Source organism: Eubalaena glacialis, chromosome 3, assembly GCF_028564815.1.
Source record: "Eubalaena glacialis isolate mEubGla1 chromosome 3, mEubGla1.1.hap2.+ XY, whole genome shotgun sequence".
Classification (NCBI taxonomy): Eukaryota; Metazoa; Chordata; class Mammalia; order Artiodactyla; family Balaenidae; genus Eubalaena; species Eubalaena glacialis.
In genome coordinates, this window is record NC_083718.1 from 45808366 (window position 1) to 45834480 (window position 26115).

Consider the following 26115-nt stretch of genomic DNA (forward strand, 5'->3'; position numbering starts at 1 on the left):
GGTATGCTCAGAACCTATCTGACATTTCTACCAGATGTTCTTCCCCCCGCCCCCCGCTGGTTTTTTTGTTTGTTTGTTTGTTTTTAAGAATTAAAACCGAGTAGTACCATTGTGGCACATCTCTGTCATTTCCACCTTCTGACAGGAAGTGAAAACTTCTTATTACCTAGTAAATTTCCCTTGATGAAACTTATATGATTCTGCACGTCCTTGAATTTACCCAGCTCTCTGATTTAACTGCTCTGTGTGGGGCTGTATCACATTCTAGGTGCTCTTACTTTTACCTAGTGTTCCGATATAGTCATAAGCTTCTTGAAGTCAAAGACTGCATCTCCCACCTCTGCCTCTACGGTCAGTCGAGAGCTTACTGGATGAATGAAAGAACCAGTAAATGAACAGTTACCAGCATTTGTTGAGAGCGCAGTGTGTGCCAGGCGCTGGTCTGAATGCTTCTTGTGGGTTAGCTTATTTGCTGGATACCCACAATGACCCTTTGTGGTTGGTTGCATGAATGCCTAATTATCCCATTTGAAGGTCCTATATTTGTTGGTAGTCTTCAAGCTTTTGTGTCTGATTATCACTGTTGGAAGGCATAAAATCATAGACTCAAGAATTCTGGACCTGCTAAATAACTTAGGGATCATGTTATTCACAGCCAAGGATATGGATGCAGAGGGATTAAGAGGCCTGCCTGGTGTCACATAGCTGCTTCGCTGTAGAGCGGGGGTGAGAATGCAGGTCTCCCCAAGCCCCAAACCAGTGTCCTCTTACTTCACAGCACTCTGCTCGCCCCCAGACCGTGCCCTGTAGTTCAGTTCCCTTCTCTTTGAGGACATTAACGTCAATAAATGTCTACATTGTATGTTTCTTTTTATTCACATTAATTTGACATTAATTCTATTAATAATATGTAAGTCATATTAAGAAATGTTAGTATTAAACTTATTTCTCCCAGGAGCTCATTGTTAAACACCAAAAGACACCACCTACAATTCAGAAAACTAGCATCTTCAAGGCCCTGCAGAGACCTTGTATTAGCGTTCCTGGGGTCATAGTGGACACGTGTGTGTTCCTAGTTGTCAGTTATCCATCTGTCCCCAGCTGGTGGTCCTCACTTCCCTTGGATATCCCAAGGCCAGGCTTGAAGCCCTCTTTGACTTTCCCTTTCTGCCTTGCATCTGGGGAGGGAGCTGGTTTGTCGGCTGGGAGCTAGACCCACCTGCCCCTACCACATTGCCTCATCACCGTGCTCTCCTTTTAGGCTTTGGCTAAAAACAGACCCTCTTCTTCCTTGTGCATATCTTGTCATTTCTTTCTCCTCCTGTTCTTAGTTATATTTGGCATGGTGTTATTTAACACTGCAGAACATCTTGGCACAGAACTTGAGCCAAGGGTCTGTGCCACGGGCTGCCTTAAATCATTGTGACATCGTGTCTTTCCTTCTTGGCACGGGGGAGGGCAGAGAGACATCTTCATTCATTCAACAACTTTATTGAGTGCCTAGTAAATACCAGGCACTGTTCTAGGTTCTGGGGTAACAGGCGTACACAAAACAGACTAATAAGGTCCTTTATTTTAGTGGGAGCAGGAGGGAGACATAGTAAACCAAACAACTAATCAATGTGTAATATGTCAGGTGGTGAGAAGTCGTAAGAAGAAACATAAAAGCAAGGAAAGGGAGAGTGTTGGGGAGAGTGCTGGTTTTGATAGGGTATTCATGGCAGGTACCTTGGAAAGGGGCATCCGAGCAGAGACATGGAGGAGGGAGGGAGCTAGGTGGATGTCTAAGGGAAGAGGCGTCTAGCCAGGAAATACCGCAAGTGCCAAAGATCTCCTGGCAGGAGCAAGCATGGTCTGTTCAGGGAGCAGCAAGGAGACGTGGTGGCCAGCGTGGAGTGAGGTGAGGGAGCATGGTGGTGGTGATGAGCTCAGAGCAGTGGAAGGGGGGTGGCTCCTACCACGTGTAGCCTCACGGGTCATCTTTAAGTCTTGGCCTTTCGCTCTGAGGTGAGAAGTCATTAGAAGGTGCTGAGCTGAGAAATGGCAGGATCTGAGTTGTGTTTTGCAGAATCAATTACTCTGGCTGCTCTCTGGAGCAGAGTCGGGTGGGGGCAGAAGCAGGTGTCCAGGTAGAAGGCGAGCAGCCACGGGGTGGGGTGTCAGGTCTGCACACCCAGTAGAAAGGTGGGGGGGGTGAGGCAAGAAGTAATGAGAGGCTAGGTGTATTCTGCAGGCAGACAGGATGGATCTGCCAGGGAGATGAATGTGGAGTGGGAGGGAGAGAAGAGAGGCAGCCAGGAGGACTCCAGGGTTCTGGCCTGAGCACCTAAACCATCAGACTTGCCATTTTCTGAGGCAGGAAAGGCGGAGGGGAGAACACGACGGTACCCAGTTCCGTTGCGGCGAAGAGTGTCTGCAGACTCCCACGGAGTCCTCTCCCACAGCCTCTCAGCCCCATCACGCCACCGCGGTGGGCTTTTATTGGAGCCCCTGTGGTCCAGGCAGTTCCCAGTCACCCCACAGTAACCCTGTCGCTGGCACCGGCATCATTCTTTATGCCCAGTGCTGAGTGCCTTCCTCCACGGCACCCGCGTCCTCCTACTTCCTCAGCCTTCCCGTCTCGAAGGGGGGCATCTCCACCCTTCCAGGAGTGAGCACACGCCCTTTACCCCCCAACCTGGGGCAGAAAGCTTCAAGACAAGTGATCGAAAGGAGTACAGTTTTCCTCTTCTATCAAATGACTCTTCAGGAAGTCTGTGTTCCTAAATATTCCCAAGAGTTGCCCTGGCCAGACTCTTAGAGGGCCCTTGACAAGGCCCTCATTTGTGTTTTGTTTCTATCACCTGTAAAAGGGTGCTGTGCTGTGTCTGTATAGACACACACAGACTAGGTGCTGTGTATGTCACATCTCGGTTATTTGCCCTGAAGTGAGAACAGAGCCAGGACAGAGCCGTAGGGAGCAGAGCCAAACCAATGGCTAATGCCCAAGTCACTCACCCCTGTGACTTGACAGCGACCACAGATAATGGAAAGGTGTGTGTGTTGTTTGGAATGATGAGGGGCACGAGATGCTTGATGAAACAACACAAAGCAAATTTTCTCTTGCCAACAACCTTGGCCAGGCCTGAGTCAAGGTTATACAGCCACAACTATCTTAAAGGATGTTTTCATCTCTAGCTTTTGTGAGCATCATCGTGTTTTCCAAAAGGAAACATATTTCACTTGACCTTAGTAGGACTTACTGCATCCTCTCTTCTCGAACTTTATTGCAGTATGTATGTGTGTGTGTGTGTGTGTGTGTGTGTGTGTAATAATTTTTTTTTAACTTTCCCAGAGAGAAGATTGGCCCATGCACAAGCTGGAATGTTCTCCCATGGTTGTTTTGGGGGAAAACTGGAATCCCTCAGAGACTGTGAGGCTGACTGCAAGGCTTCTGGCCAAACAGGTGAGGAATTGGGATCATGTTCCAGTGTGTTTTATTTTTATTTTTCTTAAAGGTCAGAAAGATGAGTGAGTGACCCATGGTGATCATCTCTCGTTAAGTGTCCTGGGACCCCATTTCTGGTCCCATCCATATGGATGGGGTTGGGAACAATGCTGCAGGTGTGAGCTGGTTGGTTTGACCTGTGCAGCTAGGATGTCACTTACCCCAGGCCAGGAACGTAGCCACAGTTACTAAATTCTGAGCTTTTTATGAGACAGGTTTACATAGAAAAATACAGCCTTTCAGGGCGTGAAAACCTGACTGACAATAATTGGAGCGTCCTAGGGAACCAGACTGGCCTTCGAAGCTTTGCACTGTTCCCGTCTTTCCCCAGACACAGAGTGCACACTGCTCCCCCCTCCCTCCTCTCCTGTCCTGGGCTGGGTCCTGCTCCTCCCCGTCTCGTTATTCGCCCTGCCTTGGCAGGCAGGGAATGGGGTAGAACAGCCAGCATGGCATGTGCAAGGAGAGGAGAACGAGAAGGAGCGGAAAAGTAGGAATCGAGGCAAGGGGAGAGAGGGGAGGAGGGTGGGGATGACGACAGCCATCAACAGTTTCCTCCAAAGAGGAAGCCGGGGCTGGCTGTCCTGACCCCTTGTTTGCTCAGGCCTTATTGATTGCATGATAATAAGACGCCTGATCTTGACAGGACCAAACTAAAAGGAGGGGCGGAAAATGCCATAGGACTTGTCCTTGTGACACGATGAAATAGGCCGCACGGAGCTTAGAAGGTGTATGTCCACGGACCTGCTTGCTAGCGATAAGCTGCGGGCAGGGCCTCTGTACTGTAACTCTTTTAAAGCTGAAATTTCATCTGCCTCTTCTTTCAGTCTTCCCCCACCCCACCTCCCTCCGTTTAAAACTTCGTTTTTTCCTTCATCGAAACCAGATGTGATCATGACCAGCTCATATCTGTCCCCAGACCAAGTTAGGCTCCTCGGCATCGTAAACAGAAGAAGAACATTTTTCACCTCTGAGGTCATGCTTCTGTTATGTTCAGCCTGGGTCAGGTGCTTGCAGACATGCCCCTTTGCTGGCTCAGGGTAACCGCAGGCATCAGGGCTGGCCTGTAGAGTGAGACCGAAAAATCAGAATGCTTTTTTGCTGGAGGAGGTTAACTTTTGGGTCCTTACTAAGTGTCGTCTTTAAATATATGCCAAGTACTTGGTCGGAAGGAAAGGGTAGGAGAAAATGGTGTGACTGGGTGAGGTGTCAGGGTAAGTAAGCCATCCGATTTGATCCATAAGCATCTTGGGAGGATTGGGTGACCAGTCTGCTGGTTCCCCCCCAGCCCCACCTCCTGACGTTATTGACAGTGTGGTGGTTAAGAATTCAGAAGGAGCCGGTGCCCTTTCTGAATGAAAAGTTTTCCCAGGCAAAATGACTTACTAATCTTATAGAAATGGATCCTGTGAATGGGAAGATTTCCACTCTAAAAAAGAACTATTGAAATGTTTTGGCACCAGGAGGGTAGTCTGAAAGCTATGATGAGTTTATACCAGTTTCATTCAACTTTTATTATAATTACTACTATGACTAATAGTCTATTAAATGAAAAGTTACCTGGCCATCTTTTCATCCCTATAGGACTTGATGATTAAAAAACCAGACCATTTGTATTCTAGTCACTTGCAAAGGATTCGGGGAGACAGGCTACCCAACTACCAAGGGGAAGCGTAGCATGTTAACTAGGGAGGTGAGAGCGCCCGGCTGGACCACCTGTATACCCAAGTTGAATAGCCCGATTACAAAGACACGGCCTTGGGCCAGCTCTTGAGCTCCGCGTTTGAACTCTTGTCAACACCAAGTTTATTCATGTTCTCAAAGCCTGGCGGGTTTACTATTGTCAGCTCCTCTTGGGGTGTCTAGAACAAAGCCGGCAACACGTTTCAAGTGAATCTGGGCTCACGGATACAACCGAAAGTGTTCTTTTTAAAACATGGAATTTGAGATCATTTTAGCCTATGCTTAAAGAAAGTGTAAAATGGATGGGGGGTTTGATTTTGTTCCTTTTTAGAAGGAGAAATAATAAATGGGATGGTTCATCTGTAGACTCGGTCCTTTTAAGTCAGGGACCTAAAAAGTTGTTTTCCAGCCACCGTTCTTTCCCATAACAAGCATTTTTGAGCCTACTGTGTGCATAACATTATCAGGGTGTTAGGAACGTGGCAGATGCTTTTAAAAGCTTTTCAAAAGAGTCCTTTGGATTTGGATGTTAGGCAAACGCTCTCAGAGCCCAAATGGCAGACTCCTTGGCTAGCTCTCTTTACTTCATTCAGAACTATTGCCTTTTTCTTCATGTTGATGTACAAGTGAAAGCACTGTTTTTTTGCACTAGGTGTTGAAATCTGTGTCTGTGTGATTTCTTCCCTAATTACTAGAAAATCCACCCAGAGAGAACACCTTCAGAGAAATTGTTAGCCGTGAAGGAGTTTGAATCACGTAAGTCTCCCTGTGACTGGCTGAGGAGTTATCTTACCCACATATTATCTGTGAATTAGACAGGATTGAGGAAAGGAAGAGATAGCTGGATTCTTAGTGGTGGTGGGGATTTTACAATTACCAGTTTTTATTTTGACTTGTGTGCTGTTTTGAAAAATGAATATAACTTTTTTTTTCTGAGTTGCTAGGACTGCTAGGAAATAATTTAGGGGAAGTAGGAACTTACAGGATGAATTATTACATCCCATGCTATCTCCTGCTGGCCCTCCTGGCATGCTGAGTATTTTTTGGATCTTTGCTGAATTGCAGTCCTGTAAACAGCTGACGTCCTTACTGAAAGGCATTAAATCAGGGGCTGTCCACTTTCTTGATCATGACATAGACTCCAGGGTCAATCGGGGGGCCCTTGACTTGACCAAGCTAGTTATCAGTCATCTCCACTCATTCCTGACCTTGTTGCTAATGGTCAGTTGAAATTCCCCATCCTGAGTGACTTCCAGATGTCAGAGAAAGAGAAGAAAGAAATGGCATGCTTTTCTTGCCCTAGGGTTTATCAATTAGACCAAATGAGGAGGAGGAATATTTCCTGGGGGCTCCACGTATTTTCTTCTCCCGCTTCATGCCATTTACAGTACCAAAAGGATATAGCTAGAAATCCAGAGTTTTCTACCAGCTGAATAATGGTTTATCCACAGATCTGGATAAATTAGACAATGAGAAGAAGAATTTGATTCAGAGTGACATTGCTGCTCTCCATCACTTTTACTCCAAGCACCTTGAGTTCCCTGACAACCATAGCCTGGTAGTTCTCTTCGCACAGGTAAGAATGGGAGCATCAAGTGACACTTAGTCTAACCTTTCCCTGCCTGAGTCCCTCTCCCCAGCATGTGGTCGGTGAAGATGAACGGAAGTAGAATGATGGCATCTACTTGGCAACATGGTTCTTGACCTATTGGGCCCTGTTTTGCATAACCTTGCTAGGTGACCTTGAGCAGATCAGGGTCCTGTCTGTGCTGGCCCTCACTGATGGTGGCACATAGGAAATTCGCCCTACCTCTGCCTCTTGCTGCAGGAAGGATTTATGAAAACAGAGGAGTTGCCAGTGCGCCAGTACCATGGCATACTGGAAACTCTTTGAATAGAAAAGACCATTTGAGGTTCCTACATTAAATTTTACTCTTCTCTTAAACGTTCTTCCCTTCTGACAGTAGTGGGCTGTTTTTGGTTGTTTGTTTTTGTTTTGTTTTTTTTTTTATTCCTACCAACACTGTATTGATAAATAGAGGCAAACACAGACAGCCCCAGGAAGGATAGTCGCCACGGAGAGGAGCCCAAGTGGGTCTACGTACAGGAAGTCTTTCCTGATGGTTGCGAAGAAATCCTATTTAGAGGAGCCTAGGTTTACCAAAATCAGATATGATAAAAAAAAAAAAATTAAAGAGGCTTCTAGACAAGAGCAACTTAAAGGCGCTAAGGAACTGACAACCAGCCATTTGGAAAGGCCGAGGCTCCACTGGGCATGGCTAGGACATGAGAAGACAGTGCGGCCGGCACCCTTTGGCTGAACACAGTCTGGCTGCATCAGTCTTCCTGTTACTGTGAGGGTGGCTCTTCTGGCATGACTTACCAGATCAGATTTCTCTCCCTAACGTACCCTTGCGTTTTCCCCTCCAAGCTGAACGTGTAGTTGAAGGTGACCTTCCCAGAAAGAGAGATACTGGGGTACTGCTCTGTGGGCATAAGTAGTTAACATTCCCCTGCCAGAGCCTTCAATGCCTCGATGGATAAAAGAGCTTGGGTAGATAACTTACACATTTTCATCTCAGAACAGAGTAAGCATCGCCTATATACCCCTTGACCCACTAATTCCATTTTTAGGGATCTAGCCTAAGGAAGTAGTCAGAGATTATGGACAGAAATTGACATGCAAATTGTTTATTGCGTGGTTCTTTTTAAAACCAAAAAAAAAAAAAGAAAAGTAAAAAAAGAAAAAGAAAAGGAAGTACATATTATAAATGGTCAGCAGTAGGAGTTTGGTAAATAAATTTTGGCTTAGCCTTACGATGGAAGGTTATGTAGCCTTTATAAATTACATTTCAAAGAATATCTGAAGATGTGAAAAACGTTGACGATATAACATTAAGTGTAAGAGCAGGGGAATGTGTAATATGAAAATTTACTTACGTAAAAAAAAAAGTTGAAATGGAAGTTCACTGTTGGTTATCTCCTGAGTTGTGGAAAATCTTCGCTTTTTTGTTGGATGATTTTTCTGGATTTTCTACAATGAGCATGGATAACTTAAGAAAATACTAAAAAGAAGAAAAGATGAAAAGCACCCATAGTTCTCCCACTTTAAAAATTGCGCATATCAAGAAAGAAGTGAGTCATCACCACTTCATTCACCTACTTCAACCCCTCCGTGAGAAACACTGTGAACAGTTTGATGAGTTCCTTGATAGACTTTATGTTTATATGGCTATATTTCTGTTGTGTGACTGTCATAATCAGAAAAAAATGCTGTTCTCGGTAAAAGAAAAAATGGGTTCAAGTTATGAGTGTTAACAGACATAATGAAAAACCTTCCTGATTTCATTATATGATCCTGGGATTATTGCAGCATATTTCCCTAAGCATCCTAAGACAGTGGATTTGGGTGACAGTACAAAGTTGAGGAATTGACTTCTCTTCCATTTTTTAAAAAGCTAGATACATGACTTCTTTTCTGGATTAGATGAGGCATGGTTCTGTGAGAAAGCAAGAGAGATGAGATAAATATAGGTATCTTTTCACTGCTAGCTATGGAAAAAATAACTTTTTTCCAACACAGTAATGCATGCTGATGGGACTTCTCAATGTTGACATAGTAGATACGGGACCATAGTTACCAAAAATCAAGGCACTTGGTGTCACAAGCAGAAATATATTTGTGCTGAAAATGACTCAGAGTCCTTGAAATTTGGACTGACTCAGAAAATCCAGGAGATAGATACAGATATATATATATACACACATGCACACACACACACATATATAACTATAGGTAATTAATTCCTTGAAAGGCTTTATACTTATCAAATCATAATATCCACTCTGAGATTGTGTGTGTACACATAGGTGCACATACACACACACATACATATCTTTTTTCTATATATAAATTTGAAAAGGGACATTCAGTACCCTCAAAGACAACTCTAAAGCAAAACTGAAAAGTGCTGTTCCAGCCCCATGCCACCTTCTGGTCCTGCCTTTCAGCCCTCAGCTGCCTGTCTGCTGTTCCAGCCTCTGAGCCCTTTCCTCTCTCTGGTTCGTGGGAGGGTGTTGTGGGTTAACTCGTGGCCCAGCAGCAGCTGGCAGCAGAAGGTGACTGCACTCTTCCGGCAGCGCTGAGGTGCATTTTAATCACCGGGAACATATGCATGGTTGGGAAATGTATTTTTGGTGTGCAGCCTACATCTAGTCTAAATGCTGATTATGAGAATAGCTTCAGTAAGGCACTTAGGCCTGATTTGACTTGGAAAAAAAGGACGATGGCCCATGCATCTTTCTTAACAGGCAAGTTCACTTTTCTTCCCTAGGGATATTTCAGAAGGGAGGGAAAGCTAGCAGGCAAATTGCTATGCAAGTTGGCTTAAACACCATTACCACCCACCTCCAGGAAAGGAACAGTGATGACACTTTTGCTCACAGGAGCCGTTCTTTGCAATGAAGAAACACACTCTCTCCTCCACGGTGAGAGGAGGGCGGCAGAGGGAATAAAGCCGACCAGTGGTCGTGCAACATTGAAGCCTGAAAGCATTTGGAGTCATAGACAGTCCAGCTGAGAACCTCGAAGAGAAAGAGATTACGAAGCAAAGGGGCAAGTCTCCTACCCCGACCCCCCAAAGCTAGTCAGGAGCTGTCGGTCCCTAGATGAGTTGTAAAATTGCTAAATTCTCTCATTCATTCTTCCACTTTGCAGACGTTTGTTGTCATCCTGTGGGTACCAGCCACTGCTGAGGCATGTTAGTATCCAGTCTGAGACTGGGTATAGATCATTCAGTTCCTAGTATGGTGCAGGACGCGTAGTTCATGCTCCAGTAAATTTTGTTGAATGAATGAAGGTGCTGATTTCCTCTTAACAATAATGTTGGTTGATGGTCACTGATTAATGATAGTTGGTTAATGTCCTGATGACAGAATAGGTTAGAGTACCTGAAGCTGGCACAAAAAATAGTATGCTAAGTCTTCTACATAAAAATGCCCAACACCTCAGGATTTCAAAAACTGTATATTGTTCTACTAACCTACAGTCATCTCTTTTTATGTTGAAAATTGTAAATACTGATTGTAAAAGTGTTGAATTGTAAAAACAAAGTCAAACCCATCAGAGCCTTTACTTCTCTGTGTACCAAGATTTCCAAGCCTTTTGACACTGGCCCTTCAATTTTAAGTAAAATTGCAACATTAAGAATCAGAGATCAGAACAATTTTAGAAGAAGCATCGTACAGTGAAAAGAAATACTTGTGTTTCTGACGGCTTTGCTATCAGAATGTCTAGTTTGAATTTTGACTCCTGTTCTGCCACTTGCTACTCCTGTGGCCTTGAACAAGTCACTTAATCATTGACTTCCCTGAACCTCAGTTTCCCCATCTGTAAAATGGGTTATGCCAGAGTAGTATTATGGATTTATGAGAGGGTAAATATGCAGCACCCAGCCCAGTGCCTAGCCCAGAGTAAGTGCTCGGTGGGTGCTAGTTTTAAAAAGCCCATCCTTTGGCCTGAAATGCACCAATGTGGTGTGTCTGGTAGGAAGGAGCCTGACTGCAGCTCACGGGGTGAAATCATTCAGCATGCAGTCTTCACAGACAACCTCATAGCAGTGGGGGAGAGCAGGGCTCTCAGCCTTTGCCACTGGCTTTGGGTGAGTCACTGCCCCTCTCTGACCTTATTTTCATCATCTGAAAAGTAAAGCGACCAAGTCCCCTTCCAGTTGTGAAGTTTTAGATCCAAATGAAAAACACCCACCGAATTAACTGTCTCCCAGGAGCCTGGGTGTTCCTGGAGAGCACAGATTTTGACCTGTTCTTCCTTCTCTGCACAGTGCCCAACATATAAGGGTTCCTCGGTGGATGTCTGTGGAAAGAGTGAGTTTATGAAACAGCCTGAAATTGGGGAAGTATAGTCCTTATTTTCAGCCTATGAGCTCTAAATTAGACTTCCAGGATGTTGAGAGCTGCCCTTGGTGATTTTCAATGTAATATTTCTTTTCAAAGATGAACAAGTGGCCAGTAGTTGATGTGGCTGAGGCATGAAGGAGCATTCTCAGTCCCAAGTAGCTTCAGGGCCTTGGTCCCCCTGCTTCTCAAGGGGATGGACAGCAGTTGGATTAGCTATGTAAAGCCTTCATATTTGCCGCCTCACCTTAGGAGCTAGGTACCAGGTTAAGTGACTCCTTTTTTTAATGGAGGAAAACCGAGGGCAGACGGACATGGTGATGGGCTTAAGATCCCACACCAGGTCTGTGGCATAACTAGGATTAGAGTGCAGATGTCCTGACTCCCATGCAGATCTGCAGACTTCAGTCCTTGGAGCCTCAGTGGTTTGTTGTGCTCTTGGGCTACCATGGGCAGGTGGGCAGGTGGGCTAGACTAAGGGTGCTTCAGCCCTGACAGTTCTGCTTATATTTGTTTACACATGAGACTGATCTGTAAGCTGTGTTTGAACATAAGATACCTTGGCCAGAAGAAAGGTTTTCAAATCACTAAACCAAACATCTTCCTAGTTAATTTGTTAAAGGTCAAAATTAAAGAAATGATTTCTATCCAGAGGGAAGCTTTAGCTCATTTTTTTTTTTTCTTTCTCTCTCACCCTCCTTTCTCACTGCAGGTTAACTGTAACGGCTTCACAATTGAAGATGAAGAACTTTCTCATTTGGGATCAGCAATATTTCCGGAGTAGGCTGAGTGTGACTTCATTTCTTTTCTTTTTACTTATTTATCACTAATTTGAATTTTTTTTGATTTTTAAATAACCTCCCTAACTGCATGTGGCAGACATGAAACTCCAAGTGAATTAAGTCCCCTTTTTAATTATGCCAGATTTCAAAATATTTCCCCTGCATTTAAGTATCTGAAGGTAGTAGTTAAGACAACAGTTGCTTGTTAAGTCCTGGTAGGTAGAGAGTTGTTATTAAAGAATATTTTAGAGTGTGCATAGAAGGAACAGCCCAGGCCCTGCTGAGAAATTTGCTTTTTGCATATCTGTGGTTCTGGGAATCTTTGGGTTTCTTCCACTCAAAGGAAAACATTAATTGCCAAGAATTGGCTGTAGACTTACGTAGAGACTATGTAAGCTTCTTGCCCATCTGTCCTTTTTGAAAAATACCAGTATAGAAACAGCACATTTTGGAGGGAGAGTATGCTAAAGTAGTGAACTAGGGAAAAATTTCAAAGAACTATAGGATTTTTCTTTATGTTAGGAATACTCAAGTAATTCAAGAAAGGCCAGCCAGTTGAGCAACAGAGATCATTATAGCTCTGATTGTAATGGACTGCCAAGCATGGCTTTGCCGTTACCTGTTTGGTGGACAGGATAGTCTCCAAATGCGTCAGTCCCCTGACATCAAGCCCTGGCTTCACAGATGGAACAAAGGAGCCCTTCCTGCATCCCCTGTCTTGAGTTCCTCCACATTGTAGATTAGTTTCATCTAAAGGGATGTTGCTTAATATAAACCACAGGAGCCTCTGCCTCTAGGTTGAAGCAATTGCAGGAAACCCTTAACACCCATGCTTTGGCCGTGGATGGCACGTGAGCCCTACATGTCTGTCTGTTGCTGCCCAGCTCTGTGCATCGTACGGGTCTGAAAGACAGAGAAGAATCTGTTCAGGTCCATGTCCCCTGATCAGCTGTCACAGGCTTTCTTGAACCAGAGAAACAAAAAGTTTATTCCCGTAGTATTACTGTTTCTGTGGCCAAAATGGTATCATCTGCAGTTTGAATTCTGGATGGTGAGGAAAGAAGTGGTTTGGGGATAGATAGGTTCTTTGGGACCTTTGCCCTTGGGAAAAGGAAGGAGAAAAAGAGAAAGGTGATTAGACCCTCTTTAGAAGGCTCATCTTGACATCTTCAGCCCTGAAATGAGCTCTGGAATGTCTGCTCTTGGTATGTGAAAGATCGAAAGCAAGCCTAAGAGTGGTGGTGCTTGAGGTTTCACCCTGTCCGGCAGTTGCCAAGAGAACGGCGGTACCAAGAGCATGAGTTGTGATAGGTGCCCTGCCTTCGGGCAGCTCCCTCGCCTTCATGAGAAAGATCTCCAGGAGTCTGTCTTGAAATGAGTTACTTAATACTTTTGCAAAATGGTTCTAGAAACCTGCTCTTCCACTAAGAACAACCTCTGGTACCTTTCTTTATCAGATTTCCTAGGGCCTGATTCCCTGTGCATGACTTGCCGGGAAGCAGGGTGGAGGTGACCCTCCCCACGGACAAGACAGGGAAGCCGCCGCATGGCCCTGCCCATGGCAGCCACCCCCTTCACCCAGACCTCTAGTAGCCGCTCCCCTGGTACACGACAATCTGGGGGCAGCTCCTCTGCATCAGGCTCTCCAACCCCCTTGCTTTTTTGTGATCATGGAGCAAACAGGAGAAGGGGTTTTGGTCATTAAGGGTCAGGCGAGTCACACCGGCCACCAGAGCCATGATGCACAGGGATGTGAGTGCCCATCTGAGCCCCAGTTTGGATCCAGGCAGTTTTAATTGGAGGGAAAAAAATCCCTTTGGCAGAAATCATATCAGCATTGTGATTTCCAAGGCAGCATTTTCAGAGATCAAGCACTTTTCCCCTGTAGTTGAGAAATTTCTGTTCTCAGAACTTTGACCTTGATATAATCAGAAAGCTCAAAGCCCTCACATAGGCGACTCTCTCTGTCCTCGCCGTCCCTGTAAAGCAGGCCGCAAGCAGCAGGAGCAGCAATGTCCCAATTTTCCAGATGAGGAAATTGAGGTGCAGAGACTCAGACGGGCTCCTCCAGGTCTCTCAGGGGATCACACACCCTCACTCAGGAAGCCGGCATCTCCCGCGGTGGCGATTTCTCAGCATCTGAAGACAGCATGTTAGAAATCATCCTCTGATATAAAAAGCTGCCTGGCAGTGGCAGCCCATTTGCCTTGTACGGTGTCCAGTGGAGAGGCAGTTCACTGTAGGTGTTGAGTTTTGAGTCCTGCATCTAACAGGAAGGAATTTGTTGTTGTTGCTGTTTTTATCGTTGTGTGTGTATGGGGGGGGGTTGTTTTGTTTTTGGCTTAGATATCACCGTTTTGGATTGCAGATTTCACTTTTCAGTATTGTTCAAATTTAAGATGTTAGATATTGTCATAATTGCATGCACAACAACCTCTTAGACTCTGATGGCCACCTGTTAGATTTTTTTTTTTTTTTTAAATGTCCTACAAAGATCCAGTTTCTGTAACTGGGCAAGTAAGTGGCCAAGGAGTTACCTAACAGTCCGTCTGCCTTCCTGAGAACATTGGGTTTTCTCTTCTGATTGACAGTGTTGCACTGATGAATCATAGTTGTTGCCCCAATGTCATTGTGACCTACAAGGGGACCCTGGCAGAAGTCAGAGCTGTACAGGAAATCCACCCAGGAGAGGAGGTGAGTGCATGGCCGAGGGCAGCTGTGGTGGTGGGTACCATCCTCAGTCTCTCCAGGGTTCAGGATCAGACCTGTGGCATGATCCAAACTTTTGGCTTCCATTTGGCGCTCGCCATGTCCATCTGTGGCCAAGAAAAAGAAACCAGGGAAGAATAAATTCGAGTAAGTTTCCTCACAAAGATTTATAGAAAAATGAGACTGCCAAAATGACCAAAATGCAATCTTAGAGTCTGTGTATTCCCATTTCCAAATAATTGGGTTTGAGTTTGTTTCTGATTCATGAATTTTGGCCTGTTTCCCCCTGGCCCGCAAAGAGAAAAGCAACCCGGCAGTAGCTAACGAGTTACAACTCCAAATGACATCAACGGTTCACGTCGTATCAGTTCCACATCTGAACTTGGGAGGGTTCACTTTCTAGGAATGGAATGCTGATGGCCAGGTGTACACACTGATGGGACAGAGAGGCAGTCTGTGGCCAAGGGCCACCATTAGCTTCCCTCCCTAACTTAGGGATATGGAGCGAATCTGGTCAGCAATTCCCTTCTCCTTTCCTGTGCTGTGGGTCCATGACTACCATGTCAGGTGCCTTGAGAACTCTGGCCAGGCCTTGCCAGATGTATGCTATACTTTCTTAAAGTAAATCCTAATATCCCTAGCAAGACACATGAATTTTTAGGGAATGTAATCACCCACTTTAGGTACATTTCAGTTTAAATAATCTCTAATGCTATTTTTTAAGTTGCATGTCTGGATATTTAGAATTGTTTAAATATCATGATTAGTGTGTGAAATGATACGGGCCTCGGTTTCTCTGGATGTTGTTAACTAACCCACAGCTAAACTGGGAGCCCCACGCCCCAGGTACAGATCAGACTTTCCACCCTTTGTGGAATTCGTCCTGAGGAAGGCATCTTGTTTTGAGTCAGGGTATCTTGGTTTCCCAATGTCTTGTGGAGGCTGCCCAGTGCCTCTTTTGTTAAAATAGCCGATTGCAGTCAGTAGGAACCTAAGTCACCAGGACCCATGCTTGGGGCTACCTGGAGCAGTCTGTCACCTGGACTGGCTGTGTCTGGGCCACGAGCGGCCTTTGTCGCCATCTTCTGGGCCCTTCTGTCTGTTGCACCATGTGCCCATCAGTCATTTCAAAGAGATGAGGCAGGCTCTGGCCACTGGGGCAGGGCAAGGCTTGCTCCTGTTTTTTTGCCCTCCTGCTGTCACAAATCAGAAATGCAATCTCCTCCTTTTGGGGAAGTCACTGTTTTGGGGGTTACCTGCCCTACAAAGGGGAAAAAGCCACTCCCTGGGGTGTCAGATGAGCCTCAGGGTCTCTGTTACTGCCTGTTGCACTGGGGAGAGCTCAGGGCACCTGCAAGCACCTAGCCTGTGTGGGTCCCCCACCCTCGCCTGCCTGCCAGCGCCCGAGGTTACTGGCACAGTGACGGCTTTGGGACATCCATCTGTTCAGTCAGACGTTTGCCTGATGGTGTGGGATGAGCAGCGAGTGCCATCCCAGTGAGCAGATAATGGACAGTTAAATGCCGGCCTCCTCCATACGCTCCAAGTCTCAGTTATAGAGCCCGTTAGAAAAAAGCAAGGACGGGAGAACTTGATGAGCCCAAAGGTATGACTTTTCCAAGTTCTCTGGTCCGGCTGGGTAAGGCAGCAGCTTGCTGGTGGCCCAGGAGCTGCATCCTCCCTGTGCTGGCCTGTCCCGGCCTGCTGAGCCGAGCTTCCTGCTCCATTGCCAGCTGATGGCAGGATAAAGGGAAACATACCGTGTGTGTGTTCATGTTCCCCCTGCACCCACCCAGCAGTGCATCTAGGCCGTCCCAGGTTGTGAGATCAAAGAGGCTAAACAAAGACCAGGAAGAGAGAGTGCAGGGCCAATCCCAAGGATGAGTAAGCTCTTTGCCCATTGTGGCCTTTGCTTCTTTGCGCAAGACAAGGGCATCTACTGCTGGGCCAGAGTCACAGCTTGCTCTCTGGGGAGGAAGGAAGCGGGATGCTTTCAACCTTCCAAATTACCGTTTTAGGGATTCCTTGATTCTGTAGGAGATGGGTAGAGAAGCCCTTTCTCTCCACCACAAGGAGGTGAACAACACTAGCGGATGCTCAGTTTAAGGAATTCAGTGTGTTAAGGTAAAGACTGTATCCTGAGCTCTGGCCCTCCTGTCCCTGCACGGTCACCATCAGGAATGTTTGCAGAGCGACAGGCAGGGTAAGGCGTGAGTTGGCCTGTAGCAATCTGCAGCATCAACTTTTTGGACCCCTTTAGGTTTTTACCAGCTACATTGACCTCCTGTACCCAACAGAAGATAGAAATGACCGGTTAAGAGATTCTTATTTCTTCACCTGTGAGTGCCAGGAGTGCACCACCAAAGACAAGGTAAACTCCCCAACCCAGCACAAGTGCCGACTGTGCTCTCTCTCTCAGGGCCTCTGTGCCAAGCAAGCGCCCCTGTCTGACTTGGGGCGTCTCCTCCTGTCGTATTTTTGAGGCTTTAAACCCGCCTTACTAGCATAGCCCCGGGGGAATCCAGTTAGACCAGATCTTTGTTCAAACCTGATTCTCGCAGCTGATTAAAAACATTTCCATCACATTGTTCAAGTAAGAGAAGGATTTGCCAAATTGCTATGTCTTGAAAAGAAATGGCTGCTCAAAAGAGAGGGAAGGGAAAAAGCACATGAGAAACATGTTCAAGCTTTCCCACCTATTCACCAGAATCTGAAGAATTTTCTCTGGCATTGTGCAAATTATTTTGTCAATGCCACCCCTCCTTATTCTATTCTCTTGATTTCACAGATGTCTGAACACACATATCTGCCCACAGCAAACATATTCTCGGTGTCTTGCCTAGATAAGGAGGGTCTAGAAAATTAATATTTTTGTTTTTTTGTAAAAAAGTAATGAGTATTGAACTTCTCTTAGATTCCCTGCCTGATTCCCTTTCATTCTTTTGTAACTTTAGAATGGCTAGGCCTCTACCTCTGCATGGGAAAACGTGCTATTTGAGAGGTTTCCGCATCAGTATGGTTTCCATGGGAAGTAACCTGTGGACATTTCCCTCAGGATAAGGCCAAGGTGGAAATCCGGAAGCTCAGTGACCCCCCAAAGGCAGAAGCCATCCGTGACATGGTCAGATACGCACGCAATGTCATTGAGGAGTTCCGGCGGGCCAAGCACTACAAATATATCCTTTACAACCATCCCTCCCTTACAGGGGGTGTTGGGGAGTTGGGCACGGGGAACAGGAGAAGAATGGGTTTCAGATTCTCAGTATTGGAGGAAGGATGTTTCCTGGTAAATGTTTAAAGACTTACTCGCCATCCATCACCTGGAGTCAACTACATCAGCATTTCATGATGTTGACCTTATCTATTTCTCCTCGTTTGACTAGTTTGCTCAGGAGCGCATCCTTGTGGAAGACTTTTATTGTCTAAAACTGCAGAACAGTTCCTTGAAGACCCTCGCTGACTGGGTATCTTCCTTTGGGCAAGGCACCTCACCAAGGGCTTTGCTGTGTAACAGATGGAAACAGGCTCATAGATAGCAAGTAATTTGCCCAAGGGACACAGTTCACCAGGGCAGAGCCAGGTTTTGCCCCAGGTTTGCTAGCACAATCCATATTCTTAACCGCTAATGGTATATAGCGTTTTCTTGGGTGTTGAAAAGGCATTAGATTCGTACTGAAGAAAGAAAGAAAACCAGTGACAGGAAATTGGAGAAAGGCACATTTTTTTCTGAGTGTAAAAAAGAACGTTCCCATGGTGGGGACTTTTTCCTTAAGAACTTTAGCAAAAGTTCTCAGCTTGGGTGAGGATTTAAATTTAACTAGAAAATTGAAGATTTTTGATTCTAATCAACATTGTTTACAGCTGAAAGGAGGCTCTGTTCCCTGTGGCTAAAATTCTTTGTGTTTAACAGCTGAGGTCTCCAGTTTTTCCTAGTTTTTTTCCTCCAGAAAAATATGACTCCTTTCACCTTTGCCCGGCTTTCTGTAATTTACTTTTTCGGAGGGTGAAGCTAGGGGTGGAGTGAACAAAATAGTTAACTCCTTGCCCCTGGGGCCTTGGGAAGCCTCCTAGCTGATCTGCCAGGCCTGTCCTTTCCTTGACTCCAGAGCACCCCCTAGTGAGCTGCTGGAAATCTGCGAGCTCAGCCAGGAGAAGATGAGCTGCGTGTTTGAGGACAGTAATGTGTACATGCTGCACATGATGTACCAGGCCATGGGCGTCTGCTTGTACATGCAGGACTGGGAGGGAGCCCTGCGGTACGGACGGAAAATCATCCAGCCCTACAGGTGATCGCAGTGGCTCTTCCCATCATCTTAGCACAGAATGGAAGTGGGTGATTTAGAATGGTCCCTTGGCTGTTCTGTCTTGACGCTATCATGTTGGAGCATGCCAGGAGCAGCTTTCTCTCCTCTGTACACATCTGGAGGTGCAGGCGCAGGGTGCTTCCACTGGGCCCGGCCTGTACCCTCCACCACCCAGAAGAGGCACCCGGGGAGGCAGGTTGAGGTGCCGCAGGGGGTGCTGGGGCAGGATCCCTCCCAGGACCCATCCAGGGTGCTCCGTCCACAGTAGTTAATTCAGACCAGCATTAAAAAGCCACCGGTTTGTTTCGTTTCCCTCCCATGCCTTCCAAGTTAAATGGCACTTAGTAATCCATTAGTGGTGGTCTCAGAAACCCTGCTTTTCTATCCCCTTCTTTTGCTTTTTTCAGGGTGCAGCATCAGTTTTGCAAATGGGGAAACTCTGGGACTGGTGTGTTGTCTGTGGTTATTTAATATCCTCCCCTAGATTTGAATAAAATAAGTTGGATTTTAACTTGTAGTAATAATGAATGTTAACCATGGGGAAGTTTCCATGTTGAGAGGGTTAGTAAACCTTAAAGTGGGTGACAGAAGGAGGCTCTGAGTAGCCACTTCAGGGCCTGGCTGGCCTAGATCAGATCACTGGGGCGTCTGTTAAACACATTGACATTATGCATTTACAGGGTCCTCTCCAGGACCAAGTGGATCAGAATCTCTGGGTATTGGACTTGAAATCTCTGTGTTCCAGAAGCACCCTGAGGGCTTTTGAGAAGCCCTCAGTACTTCTTCAAGTTCTAAGATTGGGGACTGTAAAGTTTACGTCCAGTCTCAATTTCCGCTGCCCAGTCGGCCCTCCACTTACCTCACAGTGCCCTGATTAGCCAGCAGGGGGAGCCCATGGGGGAAGCCAGCTCCTAAAATCTGCTCCTGGAAACAGAATTTGATACTTTAGGGATAATCTCAAAGCCTATTCTTCTTCCTGAGGTGGGTGAGGAAGTCCTCTGGGCCATGTACACTTCCCTCTGTAGATCGGGCCATGTACACTTCCCTCTGTAGATCTGTAGGGAGAGAGACAGAGAATGAGAGTGAATGTTGGCCTTGTGGTTGCTCTCCCAGCAGGGCTTGCTGTGCTGGACCCTCTGTTAGCTTAGGGAGCTCTTCTGGGGGGCCCAGCCCTGGCCTTCTCTTGGTTGCTGGCTCTAGGGATCCCTCTGGGCAGCGAGCTGCCCGCTGCCTAGGAATACACCTAGAATGTGTCTGTTTTGGATGGACTTTGAGGATAGAGCAGGTAGAACAGACCAGCCTGTAAATAAACACCTCGAACACACACACACACACACACACACACACACACACACACACACACACACACACACACACACACACACACACACACACACCAGCTGCCTCCTGGTTTCTGTTCCTAGGGAGATGGCTCCTTCCTAGGCAGGCCCCATCAGTCAGCCTTCAGTTAAAACCAGAGAGAACACCTGCTGTCTACAAAGCCTTCTCCTGGGCAGTAGAGAAGGAATATCTAGAAGAAGTAGGAGGTGTGTACCTGACTTCAGAGAGCTTATAATTTTGCCAAACCAACTGATATCATAGAGTGTGACAGAAAGCCGAGGTCTTGAGACATTGGTATGTTTGTATCTCTAAGTATACTGTCTTTTTAATATGAGGGGATAGGCCTGTTGTCCTCATAAAGAGGGAATTTTCCCAATGCCCTGCGATACGTGCACCTAAAAGACAAAAATCTGGGGCTGGGACCGAATGTTGTGTTTATACATGTTTCTCCATAGGATCTCCCCTGTAGTTTTTATGTGGTTTTTCAGAAACACACAAACTGCATAAAATGAAGTGCATCCATGATGGGTAGACAGGGTTGAACCATCCATGCCCTCCACCCAGCACCTGCCGGGGTCTGGAGGAGCCTGCCTGCTGTGGAGAGAGTGGCCGTCAGTTGGGTGACCACAGCTCACTGCACCTGGCCTGTGGGCTCCCGGCAGCTGTTGACAAGGTGGCCTGTTGTCTCTTCTCTTCTTCCAGTAAGCACTATCCTCTGTACTCCCTCAATGTGGCCTCCATGTGGCTGAAGCTGGGAAGATTGTACATGGGCCTGGAGAACAAAGCTGCTGGGGAGAGAGCTCTGAAGAAGGTATGTGTGTGATGTGAGGTTAGGACGCCCAGTGCCTGACGGACTCCTCACACTTCCCTTCCTGCAGGACTCGGGTGACTGACGGGGTCCTGGAGAAAGACTAGCCCTTGGCCACCCTCCGGCCATAGGAGTGGGAGGGGGTGGATTCGGCAGGCAGCAGGGTGGTAAGTAGCTGAGCCTTTGGCAAGTTTGCATCCTGACCCTTCTGTCGGGAAAGGGGTGTCCACATTGTGGTTACAGGTTCACGGCTGTGGGGAAGGGGGTACTGCCCTTTGTCCCCTGGGAAGCCATGGAAGTGCTATAAGTATGTGATCATGATATGAGGCTGGCATTATTAAAATGTCTTTTCTGGTCCACTATTACCGATAAAAAGATAGAAAAAATAAAAAAGAGGCCATGGATAGGTCAGGAGACCGTAGTGAGGGAATTCTCCAAATTTCTGCCCTTTAGGATTTACAGATTTGTGATGCCTGCTTGTGGTGAAATCAAGGCAGTTGGGTCTGGAGAGGCCCTCAGCATGAGGTTTATCCATTTGCAGTTTCTAAAATAGGCTTAATAATCATTGTCAGCGTTCATTGAGTATGGTTATGTGCCAGGACCTGCCAGTGGGCCAGGGGCCAGGCCCTGCCGCTTACAGAAGCACAGCCAGCATCCCGAGTATTGGTTCTCATTGCTGTTTATATAGGAATCAACAGTTGATAAAATACAATCTTTGGGACAGTTATTATTTATGTAGAAGACAAAAGTTGATAAAATATAACCTTTGGGACAGTGTGTTTATACCTGTTAAGAGAATCTTTGTGAAAGTTGGGGCCGTGGACTAGGCCTGGATGCCTAATTCTCCAGATTCCCCAAATCTTCCCAATACAGTATACGGAAAGATGGAGTAAGGTCTGACATCCCAAATGGAAGGGCCAGGGCTGAGCCAGCCTAGAAGTGGGAGTTAAGAATAAAATTTTCTGTTTTTAAACTGTGGAATTTGTCTTCTAAGATGACATTTATTGCCTTGGTGAGGTTGGAAAAAAATTAACCAGTTAGGTCTCAACAGCAGAGTGCTGTTAAGTAACTAATTGCTGATCACTGAAGGATAGAGTAGATCTGAGGAAGGAACACGAGTCCTGACGCGAATGCAGAGGGCAAGGAGAGACATTTAAACCAGGCGATTCCTGAAGGCTTGCACTCCTGTTGGTTTGAGATTTAGGAAGAGAATGGTAGAATAGAAAGGAAGGCCCGTCAGAGTCACAGGCCATCAAAAATTCCCTGTTTGGGGGACGTGGGAATAATTTAAGTTTTTCGATCTGTGAAGAATACAGTTGAATACAAAAGAGCAAAATAAATTATTATGGATTACATTAGATATGTAATTCCTATATGCCAGGCACTATTCTAAACACTTTATGTGTATCAACAACTCTGAGAGGTATGTATTATTCCTGTTTTACAGATGAGGAAAGTGAGGCACAGAGTAGTTAAGTAAATTGCCCAAGGTCACACAGCTAGAAAGTAATGGAGCCACTGGAAACTCTTGCACTTAAAGAAACCTTATTAAATATGTGCTCTCTGGATTCCTCACATGAAACTTGTGCCTATTTTTGAGTTTTTAAAGAATATGTATAAAGATGTAAGCATGCACTTTTTGAAAGGGAAAAACTTTTTAGTCATGTCTTACACATTAGTAATATGAACAAAAATCAAAAAGGTTTGTCCCTAAATCAATTTCTCTATCATTTCTTCAGCTACTGAAGAATGTTTTCCTCAGCAGTCGAGACTGGGTGACTAGTTGGATGTGAGAGAATCTTGTCCTTCTTTCTTTTTTAAAAAAAAAGCCAGACTCTGGAGGCTAACACAGGCTCTGAAAGCCAGTTTGCATCCTGTGCCTTCAAGCAGAGAGGTCCAGCCTGAATTAAAGTTAACCCCGGGGGAGGGGCAAGGGGACTGGCTTCAGGCTCTCAACCCCTGTTCTCTCTCTCCTAGGCCATTGCCATCATGGAAGTAGCTCATGGCAAAGACCATCCATACATTTCTGAGATCAAACAGGAAATTGAAAGCCACTGAAACTATGCTGACATTTTAGTTTTTATTTAAATCCAAGTGCAGAAACCTTCGAGGATTTGACTGTTTCAAATCATACACGTCATGCCAGCATCTCTGTAAACTCATTGGAATGAAAACACGACTTGCACTTAACCTTACAAATGGCTTACTTGGATGTTGGTCTTAATCTTTAACCTTAATATCAAATTAATTTTTGAATGCTTTTTTTCCCTAAAAGATAATGGCATGGTTTCATATATTATAATATACTTTGGACAGATTGCATTTAAAAATGCAGTTATTTTTCCCTTCGTGCCTACTGTAATGTTCTAAACATACATGAATTATGAAAGAGAATTAAAAAAGATAATAGTATATGAAGTTTGTGTTTTCCTCTGTCGGTCGTGGGGGGGGGGATGTCGAAGTGGTGATGGAGCCGGGTCTTGGCATGGATGTTGCACCTGTTCTGCATCAGGCAGGGAGCCCCGGCACGCCCACCCCCAGGAGTGGGCTCTGCGGCCTCCTTAGCCTGCAGCTGCTTTCCCTATACAGTGCCCATGGAGGACGGCAAGACCCAGGACTGAGAAGGTGCAAGAGGGAAGAAACGTATCAGTAGCTGGGAGCAGTTGAGCGATATGGGTGCCCCTCCCTGGCAGGAGAATGCATCAGTTTCAGTTTTTCTGTCCAGTGTCCGGTATCCCTTCAGTGCATAATGATTCTGTGCAGTACTCTCCTTGTTTGGAAATACTCCAGGGTAAGCCTGAGCAGGAAAAACATTTTTTCCTTACCGACTCCATGTTGTTCAGCAAACGCTGATCTCTCCCTGCACGGCCGGCAGGAATCCAACTTCGCCACAGCTTGGACCACAGCAACCTGCGAATTTCTCAGCAGCTGCTGCAGAGAGGGGCACAGCCCTGAGCACCGCAGCGCAGGGATGTTTCTTGGATGAAGTTTCTTCTGATCCAAAGAGAGGAACCTCCCCATTAGGTAATAATTAAAGCCTGATGGAGTTTACACTCAGCTTTCTTTCAGATTCATGGTCTGCAAACAGCTTGGAAACAGCTGTGAATCTGGTCTGTTATCCTTCCTTCCTCATCTACAGACACCCACACACATCTCTCACTCGCAGTTAACTGCACACAGCGGATTCAGCAGGTAGAACGCCTTCTCTTGTTCAGTGAAGTGCATTAAGATGTTTACTGAACACCTACTATATGCAAAACATGCTCCAAGTGTATAGAGATGAAGAAGGCATAGTCCTGGCTCTGGGGAGCTTAGTGTTTTAAGAATGCAAATTTACTCTGCAGCTAGGCCTAAAATAAGCTTAGCCCAACATCTGTCTAGGTTTTATAAGATTTGTAAAAGTAATAATACTTTCTCAGTAAATTTAAATTATATGAAAAAGTGAGCTGTTCCTTCTTTCTCAGCAGTCCTACCACCCAGAGGTAACCACTGTGATAGTTTGCTTATGTGGCCCCAGTGTTTTCCACGCCCGTATAGCATATCTGTATAAATAGATTTAGAAAAACAAAGGCAGAATGGTACTAACGTATTTTGTAGTCTGCTTCTCTGACCTAACAATAGGGACCCTTTTCATTTCAGCATTACAGATTTGCTTCATTCTTTTTAGAGGCAGAACGTTGCATGGAATGTGTATGTCATAATCTACTCAGCCGTTCTTTTATTTATGGACATGTGGGTTTTCCACTTTGCTGCTATTATAAACGACACCACAGTGAACAGTCTTAGACATATAACTTTGCTGACATGGGGTACCATTTTTGGAGACAGATTCCTAGAAGTGGAATTTCAGGATCAAATAGTGGAAACTTTTTTTTTTTTTTTTAAATACTTTAGAAACTGTAGTCCTTAATTTTCCAGTCTGTGTGTGTGTGTGAGGGAACAATGTGGGTTTACTATAGTGTTCAGAAATGTTGTTCTTTTTTTTTTTTAATTAATTAATTTATTTTTTAGCTGTGTTGGGTCTTCGTTTCTGTGCGAGGGCTTTCTCTAGTTGCGGCAAGCGGGGGCCACTCTTCATCGCGGTGCGCGGGCCTCTCACTGTCGCGGCCTCTCTTGTTGCGGAGCACAGGCTCCAGACGCGCAGGCTCAGTAGTTGTGGCTTACGGGCCTAGTTGCTCCGCGGCATGTGGGATCTTCCCAGACCAGGGCTCGAACCCGTGTCCCCTGCATTGGCAGGCAGATTCTCAATCACTGCGCCACCAGGGAAGCCCCCGAAACTTTTTTTTTTAATTTGAATAAGTATGGCCACATTTCCTTTTTAAAAAACTGCATCAGGTACCAATAGAATATAATATTTATAGTATTTGTTTTCCTCTACCCTCATAACACTGTATTGTTTAAAATTGTTTTGCCAATATAATGTGTGAACTATTTTGTTTACATGCATTTATTAATGAAGTTGGGCACTTTTTCATATACTTAGGAATTATTGTGTTTCTTCTGTGAGTTGATATTCACAGTCATTGCCTATTTTGCTGTTTATGCTGTTCATAATAATTTCTAAGATCTCAATGTATATTGGGATATTAGCTCTTTGTCATGTGTTGAAAATATTTTCCCCTGGCTGTCCATTAACTTTATTTTTCATGACACTTGTACTAAGGCAAATTTTTTTTTCATTTTTAAATGAAGAAAAGAAATACAACTTTGATCTGTCTGGAATCGTTTTATTTAATACATTGTTTAATGGTTAAGGGATCTAATAGTACTCTAAACTTTTTAATGTTCAAAATTGCTAGCTACTTATGCCAGCATTGTTTATGGAATGATTTCTTTTCCCCTGCTGATTTGAAATGATACCATTATCATTTCCCTAAGACTTAGGTTTATTTTTGCAGTGTTTCATTCCATTGATCCATCTACTATAGAAGTAAAGTACTTTTAATTATTGTTGCACTGCAGAACTTTTAGTATCTACTAGGGCTAATCCTTTTGCGTTCTCTGGAGTTTTTCTGACCATTCTCCCATGTTTAACCCTACAAAGTACTTTAGAATCACTTGGCCAAGTCCTCTCATGGCCTTTCCCTA

At 45.3% G+C, this 26115-nt stretch overlaps 1 protein-coding gene across 1 annotated transcript in view; it reads left to right on the forward strand.

The window, feature by feature from the left end:
* SMYD2 (SET and MYND domain containing 2) overlaps positions 1 to 23439 on the forward strand; it is a 50444-nt gene extending 27005 nt beyond the window's left edge. The window contains exons 3-12 of the mRNA XM_061185604.1: positions 3335 to 3445; positions 5866 to 5926; positions 6622 to 6746; positions 11796 to 11863; positions 14457 to 14559; positions 16835 to 16945; positions 17630 to 17750; positions 18686 to 18860; positions 20922 to 21030; positions 23005 to 23439. Of these exons, the coding sequence (XP_061041587.1) occupies positions 3335 to 3445; positions 5866 to 5926; positions 6622 to 6746; positions 11796 to 11863; positions 14457 to 14559; positions 16835 to 16945; positions 17630 to 17750; positions 18686 to 18860; positions 20922 to 21030; positions 23005 to 23085 (1065 nt within the window). The 3' untranslated portion in view covers positions 23086 to 23439. The remainder of the gene's footprint in view (positions 1 to 3334; positions 3446 to 5865; positions 5927 to 6621; positions 6747 to 11795; positions 11864 to 14456; positions 14560 to 16834; positions 16946 to 17629; positions 17751 to 18685; positions 18861 to 20921; positions 21031 to 23004) is intronic.
* The last annotated feature ends 2676 nt before the right edge of the window (positions 23440 to 26115 follow it).